Raw genomic sequence first — 20,361 nt, 5'->3', positions numbered from 1 at the left:
GGTTCTGTCCCTCAGATTAAAGTGGCCCTGCAGGACAGAGAGGTTCTGTCCCTCAGATTAAAGTGGCCCTGCAGGACAGAGAGGTTCTGTCCCTCAGATTAAAGTGGGCCTGCAGGAGAAAGAGGTCAATAGTTTCTTCCAACACCTTAGTGAGGGCAGAGAGACAAACCTGAGTGCACTGTGGGAGGCTGGCACCCACTTAGACAGACATTACTCCTTCATTACTGAGTACCTTAGTGAGGGCAGAGAGACACACCTGAGTGCACTGTGGGAGGCTGGCATCCACTTAGACAGACATTACTCCTTCATTACCGAGCATCGGGTGACGAGCCAATAAATAGAAGAGGGAGATGTATTGGTGCCAAAACGCTGCTCATGCTTTTTCTGCAAAGTGTGAAGGCGATGCTGTCACTGTGGTCGGAAAATGAGTAGAGAGATGGAGGGGGCAGAGTGAGAAAGAGAGAGAGAGAGAGAAGATAGAGAGAAAGGGAGAGCTAGAAAGAGATTCCTAATACCACTGAAACATCAAAACTATGAGACAAGGTTGTGGGTGTGGGATGCTGTCGTGGGTGTGGGATGCTGTCGTGGGTGTGGGATGCTGTTGTGGGTGTGGGATGCTGTTGTGGGTGTGGGATGCTGTTGTGGGTGTGACATGCTGTCGTGGGTGTGGGATGCTGTTGTGGATGTGGGATGCTGTCGTGGGTGTGGGATGCTGTCGTGGGTGTGGGATGCTGTCGTGGGTGTGGGATGCTGTCGTGGGTGTGACATGCTGTCGTGGGTGTGGGATGCTGTCGTGGGTGTGGGATGCTGTTGTGGGTGTGGGATGCTGTCGTGGGTGTGGGATGCTGTTGTGGATGTGGGATGCTGTCGTGGGTGTGGCATGCTGTCGTGGGTGTGGGATGCTGTCGTGGGTGTGGGATGCTGTTGTGGGTGTGGCATGCTGTCGTGGGTGTGGGATGCTGTTGTGGGTGTGGGATGCTGTTGTGGGTGTGGGATGCTGTCGTGGGTGTGGGATGCTGTCGTGGGTGTGGGATGCTGTTGTGGGTGTGGGATGCTGTTGTGGGTGTGGGATGCTGTTGTGGGTGTGGGATGCTGTTGTGGGTGTGGGATGCTGTCGTGGGTGTGGGATGCTGTTGTGGGTGTGGGATGCTGTTGTGGGTGTGGGATGCTGTTGTGGGTGTAGGATGCTGTTGTGGATGTGGCTGAGATCATCTGACTGTCAGTGTTGTTAAAGCATCGCTGCATTGTTGGGTTTCAGGTGTTACTCTACGGATTACTGTGGTTAATCCTCGGCTTCAAAACAAGACTCCATAATTATGTTCATCCCTCTAAGATAGGGAGAGAGGAAGGGAGAGAGAGAGAGAGAGAGAGAGAGAGAGAGAGAGAGAGAGAGAGAGAGAGAGAGAGAGAGAAAGAGACGTAGTGTGAGAGCAGTGGAGTAAAGTACTTAAGTAGAAATACTTTAAAGTACTACTTTTAGGTGTCTGTACTTGACTTTTGACAGGAAAATGGTCCAATTCACACACTTATCAAGAGAACATCACTGGTCATCCCTACTGCCTCTGATCTGGCGGACTCACTAAACATAAATGCTTAGTTTGTAAATTATGTCAGAGACGGAGTGTGAGAGAGACAGAAGGAGTGTGAGAGAGACAGAAAGAGAGAGAAAGACAGAGGTAGAGAGATTGACAGAGACAGAGTGTGAGAGAGACAGAAAGAGAAAGAAAGAAAGACAGAGAGATTGTAAAATATACTGTGTCTGTAAAATGTATATAGTACAAAGAAGCCTAAGTGTTGTTGTCCATTAGTTTACTGTAATTAGAGGAGGGTGGTAGAGTTTGGGGAAAATAACAAAGGAAAATATCAATACTTTTAAAAAGTATATACACTGTATATTTACAAAAAATATATATGGGGGATGGGAAATGATGCAGACAATGACATTGATAGAAGCCACAATCTATCTGCAATATTAAAGCTGATATACCCCAGAACAAAGTCAATAAATACAAGTCAATAAGAGGAAAAGCCCCTCTCTCTCTCACCATGTCATTAAAGGTCATCCTGGTCAGTGTCACTCAGCACAGCTACAACCTTGGAGCGTCCCACATTTAACCCTATTACCCACAGGGCTTCGGTCAAAAGGAGTGCACTATATCGGGAATAGGGTGCTATTGTAGTGCATTATATCGGGAATAGGGTGTTATTGTAGTGCACTATATAGGGAATAGGGTGCTATAGTAGTGCACTTTATAAGGAATAGGGTGTTATAGTAGTGCACTATATAGGGAATAGGGTGCTATAGTAGTACACTATATAGGGAATAGGGTGCACTTTGAGACACATACCCTCTGGTCTCTGAGAAGCTGACAGCCGGAGGCAGACAGAACCTTTAATTAATCCTCTTAAAAGTAAAGTCCCATATTTGGGGACCCTATTAGATTTTTTTGTATTCAATTCAGTCTGGTATGAGAACCATATATGGGCATACGAATATATACACTTTGGAGAGGTTGAAAGTACACTTGAATATACCCTGGATACTCCATAACACTACCGCAATGTTTGATTTAACCAGGTACACGTGTTTAGCAGATGTTATTGCGGGTGTAGCCAAATGCTTGTAAAGGGATGACAAACATCTAATAGCACTACAATGATCTAATTTACAGACATATGCCACTTCAGCGAGGTTTAGAGACATTTGGAAACGTGACCACACCTGACATCACTTACTAAAACATCTTCCCATTTCTAGTTGTTAGGTCTATCAATACCATTTCTAGTTGTTAGGTCTATCAATACCATTTCTAGTTGTTAGGTCTATCAATACCATTTCTAGTTGTTAGGTCTATCAATACCATTTCTAGTTGTTAGGTCTATCAATACCATTTCTAGTTGTTAGGTCTATCAATACCATTTCTAGTTGTTAGGACTATCAATACCATTTCTAGTTGTTAGGTCTATCAATACCATTTGTAGTTGTTAGGTCTATCAATACCATTTGTAGTTGTTAGGTCTATCAATACCATTTCTAGTTGTTAGGTCTATCAATACCATTTCTAGTTGTTAGGTCTGTCAATACCATTTCTAGTTGTTAGGTCTATCAATACCATTTCTAGTTGTTAGGACTATCAATAGCATTTCTAGTTGTTAGGTCTATCAATACCATTTCTAGTTGTTAGGTCTATCAATACCATTTGTAGTTGTTAGGTCTATCAATACCATTTCTAGTTGTTAGGTCTGTCAATACCATTTCTAGTTGTTAGGTCTATCAATACCATTTCTAGTTGTTAGGACTATCAATACCATTTCTAGTTGTTAGGTCTATCAATACCATTTCTAGTTGTTAGGTCTATCAATACCATTTCTAGTGGTTAGGTCTATCAATACCATTTCTAGTGGTTAGGTCTATCAATACCATTTCTAGTTGTTAGGTCTATCAATACAAATTTTTTCTGATATTGTTCACATGTTGTTCAAGCCATCTGATGTGTTTCCAACTATGAGCATCAATAATTCACTTATAGCTTGTCAATGAAAGATGACTTCCAAAATAAATAAACAAAGAAACTGTTATTTTGTGTGTGTTTGATCTTGTGTATTCTGAACTATGTAACTCCTATCTATCTTCTGATCATTTCCTCATAATCTCCCAGATGTCTTCACTCCAAATATACCACGTTTTGGCATGTCAGAATCATGTAATTACACATGAATAGCAGTTAGTTTGGGGTATGTCTATTGGGCGGAAATCTACATTTGTGACCCGATTCAGGAAACGAGGCGTAAATCGCAAGTCACGACTTCACAGGAGAGCTGTTTGAATGTAAAAAATATTTTCTTTTTATCAAAATGCGTTTTTTGGCAGAAATGCCTTCTTGAACATGTGAACTTTCGTGTGCCTTAATAACAAACGTGTGTGCCATCTGAAAATACGAATACGCTTGTTAAATTGCGAGCCTAGTTGGTTTAGCCACAGAAAAAGAAACAACCTCCCCACTAGCCATGATTGGCTGAGATAATGAGTGGGCTGGACATGCCGAGAGATGAGTTCGGATTGGTCTGCCATATAGAACGCTTCTGTCTAGTTGAGCTGGACAGTCTGTGTTGGTAATCCTGTCGAACGCTTCTTTTTTTTTAATGTAGCTGCATAAGTGTTGCTCTCCACTTTCTGGAGGCCCGAGTTTTGAAATCAGTGGAATTAGAGTATGATAGCTAAGGAGATGGGTTTATGTCTTCAAACGAAGGGCATTTGTGGCATGGATCCGTGACAGGGAGACACGTCCAGCATGCATGATGATGTATCCGGGTAAGATAGTCTAGCTAGCTACATTTTCAGACATGTTTCATTTCAAGCTAAAATGTCCCTAGCTAACGTTAGGTGGCTGGCTCGTTAGCTAACATGTGACGTGATGTGTGTGATCTTACATGTTGTTTACCTAGCTAGGTTAATTGTTTAGCTAGCTAGCTAGGTACATGTCTTAAGCTAAAGTGTACAACACCCGTTGAATATGGCCGGTGTCAGTAAACGTCGGCAAAAAAACATAATGAAATTGTTGCCAGTAAAGCTGGTTAGGCTGTTTTCATGTTGTCCAGAGGTAAACAAATCTTCGGCCAGAGCGTCAAGTGTGCGCTCTGAATGCAAGGAGATGGATGGGGCTAAAGCTTAAGAGTGTGTGGACGATGCTGAATGGGTGTAGACAAAGAAGAGCTCTCTCACCGAAACACTAAAATACCCTTTTCTCAAAAGTGAGTTTACAAGTGTATCAACTTTCAAAACAGAATTACTTTCCCACTGTTCCTCAACAATGTAGTGTATGATATACCATTTTGTAGCTCGGAGTCTCTACCTTTATCCAATGGAAAAAACACAATTTCAAATTTTGCTACATTAGACCAAATCCAGGTGGTGTGTCACATTTCACCATTACATTTAAGAGGTATATCTCTCAGTCTTGGACTGCTGCCCAAATGGCACCCTATTCCCTATAAAGTGCACTACTTTAGACCAGGGTCCAAGTGGAATAGGGTGCCATTTCATACACACTCTTGGAGATGGGCTATTACCTGATGTTCTCTCAGATGAGACCAGATGGTTATGCAGCTAGAGGCAGAATATTCTATATGTACATTACACATTCATGTCAATCTCACAATGTCATGAGCGTCCCCGAGCAGAGCACTGCCCTTAGGTCATCTCAGAACACACACACACACACACACACACACACACACACACACACACACACACACACACACACACACACACACACACACACACACACACACACACACAGGGATTAGTATGTGGACCCATTAAATGCTGCTAAGACTTAAGCTCTCTGAGAGAGAAAGCGCATGACCGACCGTCCAGTGACACGACACACACCAGCTCGGACGAGATTCACTTTCTTTCTAATACAGAAATATCAAGTCTATTCTGCACTACAAATCACAGTTCACAATGATGGAGCATACAATCCCACCATTCACTGATCCCACTGCACACACACACACACACACACACACACACACACACACACACACACACACACACACACACACACACACACACACACACACACACACAGCTGTGACTCTCAAGCCAACAATGACTGCAAAAAGATGAAAACAGGATTTCCACTGGCTGTGACTGCTGGTGTCTTAAACATTTTATGTTTAATTCTATTCATCTTTTATTTAAACCTGAAAACCTCTTGGTATTCAATCAGACGTTCTACCACTGAACTATGCCTCCAAACCCCATTTATAAATCTGACTTAGTCCTCTCAATTCAACTCAAAACATAGGAGCAATAATCATGTTTATTGCATTGAACTGAATTGCATTAAATTCCTATCACTTTCCCTGTTTAGGCGCAGAGTCCGTTCACTCACCTCTGCATCTGAGATAGAGACCTGCTTGGACTCCACGGTGGGTCTGCGTGCTACACGGGGGGAGACGTGAGTCCCCCCTGACGGGTACGTCCCTCGTTCCTGTAGCGACAGCTTCCTCCCTGAGAGGTGTGCCCGCGAAGGAGGGCCCCTTTTAGCTCCGCCCTGCTGAGCCCCGTTCCTCACGCCATTGGCCGGTGAGACGTCTGTCTCGGTGGTCTTCATGGTGACTGCGGCCATCATGGCGGTGAGGTTACTGGGGTCAGGGGTCATTGAGTCGGGGTCAGAGTCGTCCCTTCTGCAGCCCGGGTCGGTACTCATAGCCATCACTGGAATAAGGTATGGGGGGAACGCCGGGTGGGGGGGGGGGGGGGACTCGCACTGGAGCCTCACTGGAGCTGCAGCCAACAGAGAGTAGAGAGAGGGATCATAGTTTTGTTATTTAACCTTTTTATTTCACCTTCATTTAACCTGTATTTATCCCATTGAGGTCAGGAGACCAATGGAAGCCTGGCCAAGAGGGCAGCTCAATAAAAATACAGATCAAACACATTATGACATGAATGATATGGACATTGATATTGTATCATGTTCTATGATTTACAGGTTACAGATAACAACCAGACCAATGTAATCCACCCAAGAGCATGTACACATTGTCATTCCACCAAGTCGGTGCCCTTTGAGAAGTGTAACGTGGTCCCCAAAAACTTTTGATTTTAGCTAATTGTAACATTCTGTCATAAAGAGCACATGTTTAACTTAATAAAAATCTGTTTCCCATCTCAAGAGGTTAAATAATGATGGTAAAAATCCATCTGCCTCTCTCTCTCCATCTGGCTCTCTCTCCATCTGCCTCTCTCTCTCTCTCTCCCTCTCTCCATCTGCCTCTCTCTCTCTCTCGCTCTCTCTCTCTCTCTCCATCTGCCTCTCTCTCCATCTGTCTCTGACTCTCTCCATTTGTCTGTCCCTCTCTCCATCTGTCCATTTGCCTCTCTCTCTCTCTATCTGTCTGACTCTCTCTCCATTTGTCTCTGTCTCTCTCTATCTGTCTCCAGCTCTCTCTCTGAGTGTCTGTGTGTGTGTGTTTACATGCCTGTCTTAACACAGATCTGATGAACAAGATCCACTGTCTCATGCAATTACACCGGGTGTGTGTGTGTGTGTGTGTGTGTGTGTGTGTGTGTGTGTGTGTGTGTGTGTTTGAACCTATGTGACAATCACAGCAGAGATTTGTTCATTGTAAGCTCTCCCCTTTTATCCCAAATGTAAATGAGGGAAACAGCTTGTCATAGTGAGCTGGTATCAGAGGGAGGTGGAGCAGCCAGCTGGTTGAGGAATTATTGTCTCTGCAGAAAAGACCACAGACAGAGGATCAGATCTACTCCAAGACAAAGGACAGGAGGGAGGAACAGAACACAGGAAACATGTCTCAAAGAACCTATCTCCATCTATCTTAATCAGGAAGTAAATAACACACAGTAACACACACACACACACACACACACACACACACACACACACACACACACACACACACACACAGACACACACACACACACACACACACACACACACACACACACAAACACACACACACACACACACACACACACACACACACACACACACACACACACACACACACACACACACACACACACACACACACACACACACACACACACACACACACATTTTTTTCTTCTTATATATTTTTTTTAAACTTTAGTTGATTTAGTAAATATTTTCTTAACTCTATTTTCTAATAACTGCATGGTTGGTTAAGGGCTTGTCAGTAAGCATTTCACGGTAAGATCTACACCTGTTTGTAACGTCTGCTTCCAACTCACACTCTCAAACACATAGATCCCCTGAACGCAGCTCACTCTCCAGATCCCAATCACCTGAATTCTGATCACCTGTTCACACACCTGTATGTCATTATCCCACACTGTTTAGTTCAGTTCTTTGCACCCCATCACTGTGAGGTATTGTTTGTTTTGTGACACACTTCTATTCGGAGCTCTGGTTTTCCCATAATTTAATCCTCCCGTGTATGATAGTTTGTCCTGCTTCACTAATGAGCCTTTTGCCTATTCCCTGCCTGTACTTTAGCCTATCGGATTTCCTGTTATCAACCTATTGCCTGATCTCCCGGACAACGTTACTAGCCTGTTCCCTGCCTGTACTGTTGCCTGTTTGGACCCCCTGTGTATGACCTTCTGCCTGCCCCTGGACCCAGCTACCTACCTCATCCTGTGTATGACCTTCTGCCTGCCCCTGGACCCAGCTACCTGCCTCATCCTGTGTATGACCTTCTGCCTGCCCCTGGACCCAGCTACCTGCCTCATCCTGTATATGACCTTCTGCCTGCCCCTGGACCCAGCTACCTACCTCATCCTGTGTATGACCTTCTGCCTGCCCCTGGACCTGCCTGCCCCTGGACCCACTCACCACTCATCATATTTTCGTGCATGGTGGTGGCTGCATCATGTTATGAGTATTCCTGTCATCAGAAACTGAATGGAGCTAAGAACAGGCAAAATCCTAGAGGAAAACCTGATTCAGTCTGCTTTCCAACAGACACTGGGAGACAAATTCACCTTTCAGCAGGACAATAACCTAAAACACAAGGTCAAATATACACTAGAGTTGCATATGTACCAAGATGACATTAAATGTTCCTGAGTGGCCTAGTTACAGTTTTGACTTAAATCAGCTTGAAAATATATGGCAAGACTTAAAAATGGCTGTATAGCAATGATCAACAACCAACTTGACAGAGCTTGAAAAAATGTGAAAAAGAATAATGGGCAAATGTTGAACAATCCAGGTGTGGAAAGCTCTTAGAGACTCACAGCTGTATTCAGGGGGTTTAATATTTATCTATTTTTCATAATATTTTTTTATAATTGTAGAATTATTCTTCCACTTTGACATTAGTGTTGTGTGTGGGTCGTTGACAAAAAAGGAAAGTTACATCTGTTTTAATCCCACCCTGTAACATAAAAAGTGTAAAAAACGAAGGGTTGTGAACACTTTCTGAAGGAACTATACAAACAGTAACACACACACACACACACACACACACACACACACACACACCGTAACACACACACACACACACACACACACACACACACACACACACACACACACACACACACACACACACACACACACACACACACTGTAACACACACACACACACACACACACCACACCGTAACACACACACACACACACACACACACACACACACACACACACACACACACACACACACACACACACACACACACACACACACACACACCGTAACACACACACACACACACACACACACACACACACACACACACACACACACACACACACACACACACACACACACACACACACACACACACACCGTAACACACACACACCACACCGTAACACACACACACACACACACATACACACACACACACATACACACACACACACACACACACACACACACACACACCGTAACACACACACACACACCACACCGTAAACACACACACACACACACACACACACACACACACACACACACACATACACACCGTAACACACACACACCACACCGTAACACACACACACCACACCGTAACACACACACACATACACACCGTAACACACACACACACACACACATTAACACACACACACACACACACACCGTAACACACACACACACATTAACACATTATCATCTTCTGCTATTTCTGAGAACCCTCTCCTTTAGTCAGTGACTGGTATTCTACATAACTGGGACTTTTAACTGGGGTCAAGTGGATTCAACTGGGACTTTTAACTGGGGTCAAGTGGATTGAACTGGGACTTTTACCTGGGGTCAAGTGGATTCATGCAGCATTTTATTTCACCAGGGCAGTCTGGGCTCCATGTCAACTGGAGTCATTTCACAGAAACATCAAATGCTGGATTCTATCATGTCTCTGCCTCACCCCAACTCACCCCAACTCACCCCAACTCACAACACGCTTGGCTGTGTGTGTGTGTGTGTGTGTGTGTGTGTGTGTGTGTGTGTGTTACTGTGTGTGTGTTCGTGTGTGTGTGTGTGTGTTCGTGTGTGTGTGTGTGTTCGTGTGTGTGTGTGTGTGTGTGTGTGTGTGTGTGTGTGTGTGTACTGTGTGTGTGTGTGTGTGTGTGTGTGTGTGTGTGTGTGTGTGTGTGTGTTACTGTGTGTGTTCGTGTGTGTGTGTGTGTGTTCGTGTGTGTGTGTGTGTGTGTGTGTGTGTGTTACTGTGTGTGTGTGTGTGTGTGTGTGTGTGTTACTGTGTGTGTGTGTGTGTGTGTGTTACTGTGTGTGTGTGTGTGTGTCGACTCCTCCATATCAGTTCACTCACAGTGGGTGGGCAATCCAAGTTCTGGAGGGCTGGCTGCTCGTTGCCCCTGACAACCATTAATGTGAAGGACCTTGACGCACTCACAAATTCACTAAAAACTTACAGCGTTCCTTGGTCGGATGACTGTCTTTCTACTTCATAACAAACACTGCTGCCGAAACAGTAATTACACTTTGAAAGCCTTTTCATTGGTTGAAGCGTAGAGGCAGAGTGGAGTGGTTGTGTCACGCCCTGGCCATAGAGAGGGTTTTATTCTCTATTTTGTTTAGGCCAGGGTGTGACTAGGGTGGGCATTCTATGTCCTTTTTTCTATGTTTTGTATTTCTTTGTTTTGGCCTGGTATGGCTCTCAATCAGGGACAGCTGTACTTTGTTGTCGCTGATTGGGAGCCATACTTAGGTGGCCTGTTTTCCTTTGGGTTTTGTGGGAGGTTAATTTCTGTTTTGTATTACTTACCTGACAGAACTGTTTGGCTGTCGGTTTTTGTTTCTTTGTTTCAGTGTTCAGATCAAATAAATACATGATGAGCACTAACCACGCTGCACCTTGGTCTACTCCATTTGACAGCCGTTACAGGTTGAGGAATGGAGAGAAAGAGAAGTACCATTGACTCTTGACCACATTGAAAACCATGGAGAAGTCACTTCCTGGTATTAGGCTGATAATTAAAACAATCTAATATTTCCACATGGAAGCGTTATAGAAGCGTTATAGAAAATAAACACATTAATTGGACCTGCGCCGTGGCTGATTCTACAGGATTAGCAGTGAAAACGTGACCAGAGGTCAGGAAATCATGTAACAAAGTGGCTTTAGATTAGTCAGAAAAACATGTTTAAATGAATAGAATGATAATAAAACAGTTATGCTATGTTGTTGCTGAGTAGTTAAGCAAAAATTTACTACAATTGTGATTATTTTCTACATTGATGGCGAACTTTATGTACTGCTAATATTCACTTCCAGTCTTTCGCTCCGGTGCTGGTCCGTTTCTGCATGGAATTATTACGGTGTCTTATCCTTTGTTATCTTCAACCTAGGTCAAGCTGTTCCCAAACTACAGGTTGGGCCCCCTAGAGGGGTCGCCTGATATGAAAATGGGGTCACGGGAGAATTTCCAAAATCCTGTAGAAAAACATTTATACAAATATATATATATATATATATATATATATTTATTATAATATATATTATAATATAGCACAGAGAGGGCAGGCAGGAAAGAACACAAATGTGACAACAACTAAAATAGTCTTACTGTGGAGAATTCCTCAAGGAATAGGAGGGCGAGCGAACAAAAGTCTGTGGACACCAATTCAAATGAGTGGATTAAGATTTTTCAGCGACACACGTTGCTGACAGGTGTATAATATCGAGCACACAGCCATGCAATCTCCATAGAGAAACAATGGCACTAGAATGGCCTTACTGAAGAGCTCAGTGACATTGAACATGGCACCGTCATAGGATGCCACCTTTCTAACAAGTCAGTTTGTCAGATTTCTGCCCTGCTAGAGCTGCCCCGGTCAACTGTAAGTGCTGTTATTGTGAAGTGGAAACATCTTGGAACAACAACGGCTCAGCCGCAAAGTGGTAGGCCACACAAGCTCACAGAACGGGACCGAGCGTAGCGTGTAAATATCTTCTGTCCTCGGGTGCAACACTCACTACCGAGTTCCAAACTCCCTCTGAAAGCAACGTCAGCATAAGAACTGTTTGTCGGGAACTTCATGAAATGGGTTTCCATGGCCGAGCAGCCGCACACAAGCCTAAGATGACCATGCGCAATGGCAAGTGTCGGCTGGAGTGGTGTAAAGCTCGACGCCATTGGACTCTGTAGCAGTAGAAACACGTTCTCTAGAGTGATGAATCACGCTTCACCATCTGGCAGTCCGACGGACAAATCTGGGTTTGGCAGATGCCAGGAGAACGCTACCTGCCCGAATGCATAGTGCCAACTGTACAGTTTGGTGGAGGAGGAATAATGGTCTGGGCTGTTTTTCATGGTTTGGGCCCCTAAGTTCCAGTGAAGGGAAATCTTAACGCTACAGCATACAACGACATTCTAGACGATTTTGTGCTTCCAAGTTTGTGGCAACAGTTTGGGGAAGGCCCTTTCCTGTTTCAGCTTGACAATGCCCCAATGCACCAAGCGAGGTCCATACAGAAATGGTTTGTTGAGATCAATGTGGAAGAACTTGACTGGCCCTGAGCCCTGACCTCAACCTCATCTAACACGTTTGGGATGAATTGGAACGCTGACTGCAAGCCAGGCCTAATCGCCCAACATCAGTGCTCAACCTCACTAATGCTCTTGTGGCTGAATGGAAGCAAGTCCCAGCAGCAATGTTCCAACATCTAGTGGAAACCCTTCCCAGAAGAGAGGAGGCTGTTATAGCAGCAAAGGGGGGACCAACTCCATATTAATGCTCATGATTTAAGAATGAGATGTTCGACGAGCAGGTGTCCACATACACTACATGACCAACAGTATCTCAAAATTATTGTATTGTCGTTAACCTGAAGAAAAAAAATGTGTGTATGTATGTATGTATGTAGAGGACCTAGTCCTATATATATATATATATATTCACATATTCAAATCTAAAATTCAACCAGAGAGTGCCCTTAGATGATAGAAAAAGGCAGCCCTTGAATCATTCCCATGGTGAATGACTAGGACCACTATGAAACCACACACTAATGAATCATTCCCATGGTGAATGACTAGGTCCTCTACACTATGAAACCACACACTAATGAATCATTCCCATGGTGAATGACTAGGACCTCTACGCTATGAAACCACACACTAATGAATCATTCCCATGGTGAATGACTAGGTCCTCTACGCTATGAAACCACACACTAATGAATCATTCCCATGGTGAATGACTAGGTCCTCTACGCTATGAAACCACACACTAATGAATCATTCCCATGGTGAATGACTAGGTCCTCTACACTATGAAACCACACACTAATGAATCATTCCCATGGTGAATGACTAGGTCCTCTACACTATGAAACCACACACTAATGAATCATTCCCATGGTGAATGACTAGGTCCTCTACACTATGAAACCACACACTAATGAATCATTCCCATGGTGAATGACTAGGACCTCTACGCTATGAAACCACACACTAATGAATCATTCCCATGGTGAATGACTAGGTCCTCTACACTATGAAACCACACACTAATGAATCATTCCCATGGTGAATGACTAGGTCCTCTACGCTATGAAACCACACACTAATGAATCATTCCCATGGTGAATGACTAGGACCTCTACACTATGAAACCACACACTAATGAATCATTCCCATGGTGAATGACTAGGACCCACGCTATGAAACCACACACTAATGAATCATTCCCATGGTGAATGACTAGGTCCTCTACACTATGAAACCACATACTAATGAATCATTCCCATGGTGAATGACTAGGACCTCTACGCTATGAAACCACACACTAATGAATCATTCCCATGGTGAATGACTAGGTCCTCTACGCTATGAAACCACACACTAATGAATCATTCCCATGGTGAATGACTAGGTCCTCTACACTATGAAACCACACACTAATGAATCATTCCCATGGTGAATGACTAGGTCCTCTACACTATGAAACCACACACTAATGAATCATTCCCATGGTGAATGACTAGGTCCTCTACGCTATGAAACCACACACTAATGAATCATTCCCATGGTGAATGACTAGGTCCTCTACACTATGAAACCACACACTAATGAATCATTCCCATGGTGAATGACTAGGTCCTCTACACTATGAAACCACACACTAATGAATCATTCCCATGGTGAATGACTAAGTCCTCTACACTATGAAACCACACACTAATGAATCATTCCCATGGTGAATGACTAGGACCTCTACACTATGAAACCACACACTAATGAATCATTCCCATGGTGAATGACTAGGTCCTCTACGCTATGAAACCACACACTAATGAATCATTCCCATGGTGAATGACTAAGTCCTCTACGCTATGAAACCACACACTAATGAATCATTCCCATGGTGAATGACTAGGACCACTATGAAACCACACACTAATGAATCATTCCCATGGTGAATGACTAGGCCCGCAGCGGTCTAAGGTACTGCATCTCAGTGCTAGAGGCGTCACTACAGATCCTGGTTCGATCCCGGGCTGTATCACAACCGGCCGTGATCGGGAGTCCCATAAGGAGACGCACAATTGGCCCAGCGTCGTCTGGGTTAAGGGAGGGTTTGGCTGGGGTAGACCATCATTGTAAAATAAGAATTTGTTCTTAACTGACTTGACTGGTTAAATAAAAAATGAAACCACACCCTATTGCAGAGACTGATTTTACAGGCTGCAATTGATATGGTGAAAACAATATGTGGGGAGGCAGAGACACAGAAACTCACATACCTTTGTCAGATAACACAGTTAAACAAAAAATGTATGGTTTTGCTAGCAATCAAGAGGAACATGACTGAACGAGTCAAAAACTCTCCAGTTTACGCTCTCCAAATCGACGTTAGCTGTGAAGGCCGAGATGCCCATGCATTGACTTTTGTTAGCTATACATGTCGGGGGAAAATATGCTGCTCAAAAAAATAAAGGGAACACTTAAACAACACAATGTAACTCCAAGTCAATCACACTTCTGTGAAATCAAACTGTCCACTTAGGAAGCAACACTGACTGACAATAAATGTCACATGCTGTTGTGCAAATGGAATAGACAACAGGTGGAAAGTATAGGCAATCAGTCAGCAGTTCCTGCAGTTCCTGCAAGTGGAAGGCATTGATGCTATGGACTGGCCCGCCCGTTCCCCAGACCTGAATCCAATTGAGCACATCTGGGACATCATGTCTCGCTCCATCCACCAACGCCACGTTGCACCACAGACTGTCCAGGAGTTGGCGGATGCTTTAGTCCAGGTCTGGGAGGTGATCCCTCAGGAGACCATCCGCCACCTCATCAGGAGCATGCCCAGGCGTTGTAGGGAGGTCATACAGGCACGTGGAGGCCACACACACTACTGAGCCTCATTTTGACTTGTTTTAAGGACATTACATCAAAGTTGGATCAGCCTGTAGTGTGGTTTTCCACTTTAATTTTGAGTGTGACTCCAAATCCAGACCTCCATGGGTTGATAAATTGGATTTCCATTGATTATTTTTGTGTGATTTTGTTGTCAGCACATTCAACTATGTAAAGAAAAACGTATTTAATAAGATTATTTCATTCATTCAGATCTAGGATGTGTTATTTTAGTGTTCCCTTTATTTTTTTGAGCAGTGTCCTAAAACATTCTACAGATGAGTGACCGAATCAGTGGATTCAGTGGAAATCATTCCTATTGGAGAGAGATTCTTTCAAAAGCGAACCATACATGTTTCTAACAGAAAACAGCATCAGTAAGTGTCCCACATGAGTGATGACTGCTCACCTCCAACACTTGGAAGAGCACCTTGGGACCTACTTCTCAATCTGTTTGACTGTGATCCTGGCTCAGTTGACATGCCGGTAAGTGAAATCAGATCTAGGATGTGTTGTTTAAGTGTTCCCTTTATTTTTTTGAGCAGTATATATATAAATATATATATTTTTTTTATCCCAGCCCCTGTCCCCACAGGAGGCTTTTTGCCTTTTGGTAGGCCTTCATTGTAAATAAGAGTTTGTTCTTAACTGACTTTCCTAGTTAAATATAAAATAAATTTAAAAATCCACTCGGCGCTGTTGTGCTCTGAAATCCTATAGACATTTCCATGTTGGCCTTGACAATCTTTGTTTGCTGCCTGGAACACAACAAACTGATTTAGAAGACAAATGAAGACCAAGCTGGATGTGGGTCTCTACTTGAAGAACATGGAACAATCAGCAGACATTGTCTGCACTCTCTTCATCTCCTCCTAATATCCACCTAAAGATGGGGACGGATTGAAAGTTTCCATCCATTATATGTATCTATTTATTCATGTATTTATTTTGCTCTGCTCTGCCTCTGCAATATGATATGGAAAGAGTAAGCTCGTATTGTATGTATGGCAATGGAGAAGACAAAATGGGGTACCAAGGAGAAGTGTTGTGGCTCCTGTTGATTCTTAAACCTCGTGAAGGACACACACACACACACACACACAAACACACACACACACACACACACAGTGTAGTACAAGCAGCACAAGATATCAGATTTATAGAATTTTCCTTGTAGTCTACATTAAAAGGGCACTTGATTTAATGTAACAGGCTTTCAAAATACAATATCGATATATCATTTCTACTTAAAGGGGCGCAAAAGGCACTCATTTTGTGGAACGACCCAAATACAATATCTAGGTCAAAGGTTCCCAAACCTTTTTGGCCCAGGACCCCATTTTGATATCTGAAAATTCTCTCGACCCCACCCATGCGAAAAAAAGTATGTAATTAACAGCCAATGTTTACTTTTAATGTGGGCTATGACAGTCAATTGAAAAAAATTCCAACATTATTTCTTATTGTCTTCTCAACTCACCATCACATTAATGTGGGGCTATGACAGTCAATTGCAAATTAGTCTGACATAATGTACTGTATCTTATCTCACCGCCACTAATGAGATGGGTGTGACTTGATGCATGTCTCGCCGGAGCTTCTCAAAATCAGGGGGCGTGGTCGACAGTGCCCACCTCATCTCTACTGTCACATCCAACCTGGATCGAAATTTGGTTTTGGTGCCTTCAAGACAACTGGGAACTCTGGAAAATACGAGGTCAAATCATGATGTCAGTGATCTTCAGGTCAGAAAGTCAGAGCTCTAGAAAGAGTTCCCGAGTTAGAATTCCGAGTTGGATGACCGTTCAAAATGTGTCAGAACGTGTTTTTTTTTTCTGAGTTCCCAGTTGTTTTGAACGCACTGAAGTCGGAAGTTGGAGAGTTCCCAGTTGTCTTGAACGCACTGAAGTCGGAAATTGGAGAGTTCCCAGTTGTCTTGAACACACTGAAGTCGGAAGTTGGAGAGTTCCCAGTTGTCTTGAACAAACTGAAGTCGGAAGTTGGAGAGTTCCCAGTTTTCTTGAACAAACTGAAGTCGGAAGTTGGAGAGTTCCCAGTTGTCTTGAACGTGATATTAATGCTCAGAGGGAGATGGCAGTGTATTCCCTTTGAGTTAGGAACCAAAACTCCTACGTAGTGAACCGTGAATGCATTCGGTCAAATGACAGCTCGATCAGCTGTTCGATTTCACTTACCGGCATGTCAACTGAGCCAGGATCACAGTCAAACAGATTGAGAAGTAGGTCCCAAGGTGCTCTTCCAAGTGTTGGAGGTGAGCAGTCATCACTCGTGTGGGACACTTACTGATGCTGTTTTCTGTTAGAAACATGTATGGTTCGCTTTTGAAAGAATCTCTCTCCAATAGGAATGATTTCCACTGAATCCACTGATTCGGTCACTCATCTGTAGAATGTTTTAGTACACTGCTCAAAAAAATAAAGGGAACACTTAAACAACACATCCTAGATCTGAATGAATGAAATAATCTTATTAAATACTTTTTTCTTTACATAGTTGAATGTGCTGACAACAAAATCACACAAAAATAATCAATGGAAATCCAATTTATCAACCCATGGAGGTCTGGATTTGGAGTCACACTCAAAATTAAAGTGGAAAACCACACTACAGGCTGATCCAACTTTGATGTAATGTCCTTAAAACAAGTCAAAATGAGGCTCAGTAGTGTGTGTGGCCTCCACGTGCCTGTATGACCTCCCTACAACGCCTGGGCATGTCCCTGATCAGGTGGCGGATGGTCTCCTGAGGGATCTCCTCCCAGACCTGGACTAAAGCATCCGCCAACTCCTGGACAGTCTGTGGTGCAACGTGGCGTTGGTGGATGGCGCGAGACATGATGTCCCAGATGTGCTCAATTGGATTTAGGTCTGGGGAACAGGCGGGCCAGTCCATAGCATCAATGCCTTCCTCTTGCAGGAACTGCTGACACACTCCAGCCACATGAGGTCTAGCATTGTCTTGCATTAGGAGGAACCCAGGGCCAACCGCACCAGCATATGGTCTCACAAGGGGTCTGAGGATCTCATCTCGGTACCTAATGGCAGTCAGGCTACCTCTGGCGAGCACATGGAGGGCTGTGCGTCCCCCCAAAGAAATGCCACCCCACACCATGACTGACCCACCGCCAAACCGGTCATGCTGGAGGATGTTGCAGGCAGCAGAACGTTCTCCACGGCGTCTCCAGACTCTGTCATGTCTGTCACGTGCTCAGTGTGAACCTGCTTTCATCTGTGAAGAGCACAGGGCGCCAGTGGCGAATTTGCCAATCTTGGTGTTCTCTGGCAAATGCCAAACGTCCTGCACGGTGTTGGGCTGTAAGCACAACCCCCACCTGTGGACGTCGGGCCCTCATACCACCCTCATGGAGTCTGTTTCTGACCGTTTGAGCAGACACATGCACATTTGTGGCCTGCTGGAGGTCATTTTGCAGGGCTCTGGCAGTGCTTCTCCTGCTCCTCCTTGCACAAAGGCGGAGGTAGCGGTCCTGCTGCTGGGTTGTTGCCCTCCTACGGCCTCCTCCACGTCTCCTGATGTACTGGCCTGTCTCCTGGTAGCGCCTCCATGCTCTGGACACTACGCTGACAGACACAGCAAACCTTCTTGCCACAGCTCGCATTGATGTGCCATCCTGGATGAGCTGCACTACCTGAGCCACTTGTGTGGGTTGTAGACTCCGTCTCATGCTACCACTAGAGTGAAAGCACCGCCAGCATTCATAAGTGACCAAAACATCAGCCAGGAAGCATAGGAACTGAGAAGTGGTCTGTGGTCCCCACCTGCAGAACCACTCCTTTATTGGGGGTGTCTTGCTAATTGCCTATAATTTCCACCTGTTTTCTATTCCATTTGCACAACAGCATGTGAAATTTATTGTCAATCAGTGTTGCTTCCTAAGTGGACAGTTTGATTTCACAGAAGTGTGATTGACTTGGAGTTACATTGTGTTGTTTAAGTGTTCCCTTTATTTTTTTGAGCAGTGTATATATAAAGGACAAAACACACACCACGACAAGAGAGACAACAACACTACATAAAGAGAGACCTAAGACAACAACATAGACAGGCAGCAACACATGACAACACAGCATGGTAGCAACACAACATGACAACAACATGGTAGCAACACAACATGGTAGCAGCACAAAACATGGTACAAACATTATTGGGCACAGACAACAGCACAAAGGGCAAGAAAGTAGAGACAACAATACATCACGCAAAGCAGCCACAACTGTCAGTAAGAGTGTCCATGATTGAGTCTTTGAATGAAGAGATGGAGATAAAACTGTCCAGTTTGAGTGTTTGTTGCAGCTTGTTCCAGTCGCTAGCTGCAGCGAACTGAAAAGAGGAGCGACACAGGGATGTGTGTGCTTTGGGGTCCTTTAACAGAATGTGACTGGTAGAACGGGTGTTGTATGTGGAGGATGAGGGCTGCAGTAGATATCTCAGATAGGGGGGAGTGAACGGGTGTTGTATGTGGAGGATGAGGGCTGCAGTAGATATCTCAGATAGGGGGAAGTGAGGCTTAAGAGGGTTTTATAAATAAGCATCAACCAGTGGGTCTTGCGAAGGGTATACAGAGATGACCAGTTTACAGAGGAGTATAGAGTGCAGTGATGTGTCCTATAAGGAGCATTGGTGGTGAATCTGATGGCTGAATGGTAAAGAACATCTAGCCACTCGAGAGCACCCTTACCTGCCAATCTATAAAGTATGTCTCCGTAATCTAGCATGGGTAGGATGGTCATCTGAATCAGGGTTAGTTTGGCAGCTGGGGTGAAAGAGGAGCAATTTACGATAGAGGAAACCAAGTCTAGATTTAACTTTCGCCTGCAGCTTTGATATGTGCTGAGAGAAGGACAGTGCACCGTCTAGCCATACTCCCAAGTACTTGTATGAGGTGACTACCTCAAGCTCTAAACCCTCAGAGGTAGTAATCACACCTGTGGGGAGAGGGGCATTCTCCTTACCAAACCACATGACC

General features: G+C 44.2%; 1 protein-coding gene across 2 annotated transcripts in view; it reads right to left on the bottom strand.

Moving 5' to 3' along the window:
* The window catches only part of LOC106603934 (calcium/calmodulin-dependent protein kinase kinase 1), a 158,675-nt gene that overhangs the window by 96,320 nt on the left and 41,994 nt on the right, over nucleotides 1-20,361 (bottom strand). For both annotated transcript variants that reach the window (XM_014198188.2, XM_014198189.2), the window contains exon 3: nucleotides 5,901-6,295. In XM_014198188.2, coding sequence (XP_014053663.1) covers nucleotides 5,901-6,224 — 324 coding nt within the window. In that variant the 5' untranslated portion in view covers nucleotides 6,225-6,295. The remainder of the gene's footprint in view (nucleotides 1-5,900; nucleotides 6,296-20,361) is intronic.

This window comes from Salmo salar, chromosome ssa04 (genome assembly GCF_905237065.1).
Source record: "Salmo salar chromosome ssa04, Ssal_v3.1, whole genome shotgun sequence".
Taxonomy (NCBI): domain Eukaryota; kingdom Metazoa; phylum Chordata; class Actinopteri; order Salmoniformes; family Salmonidae; genus Salmo; species Salmo salar.
Note: the sequence above shows the minus strand (reverse complement) of the source record. Positions and strands in the feature narration are given on the sequence as shown.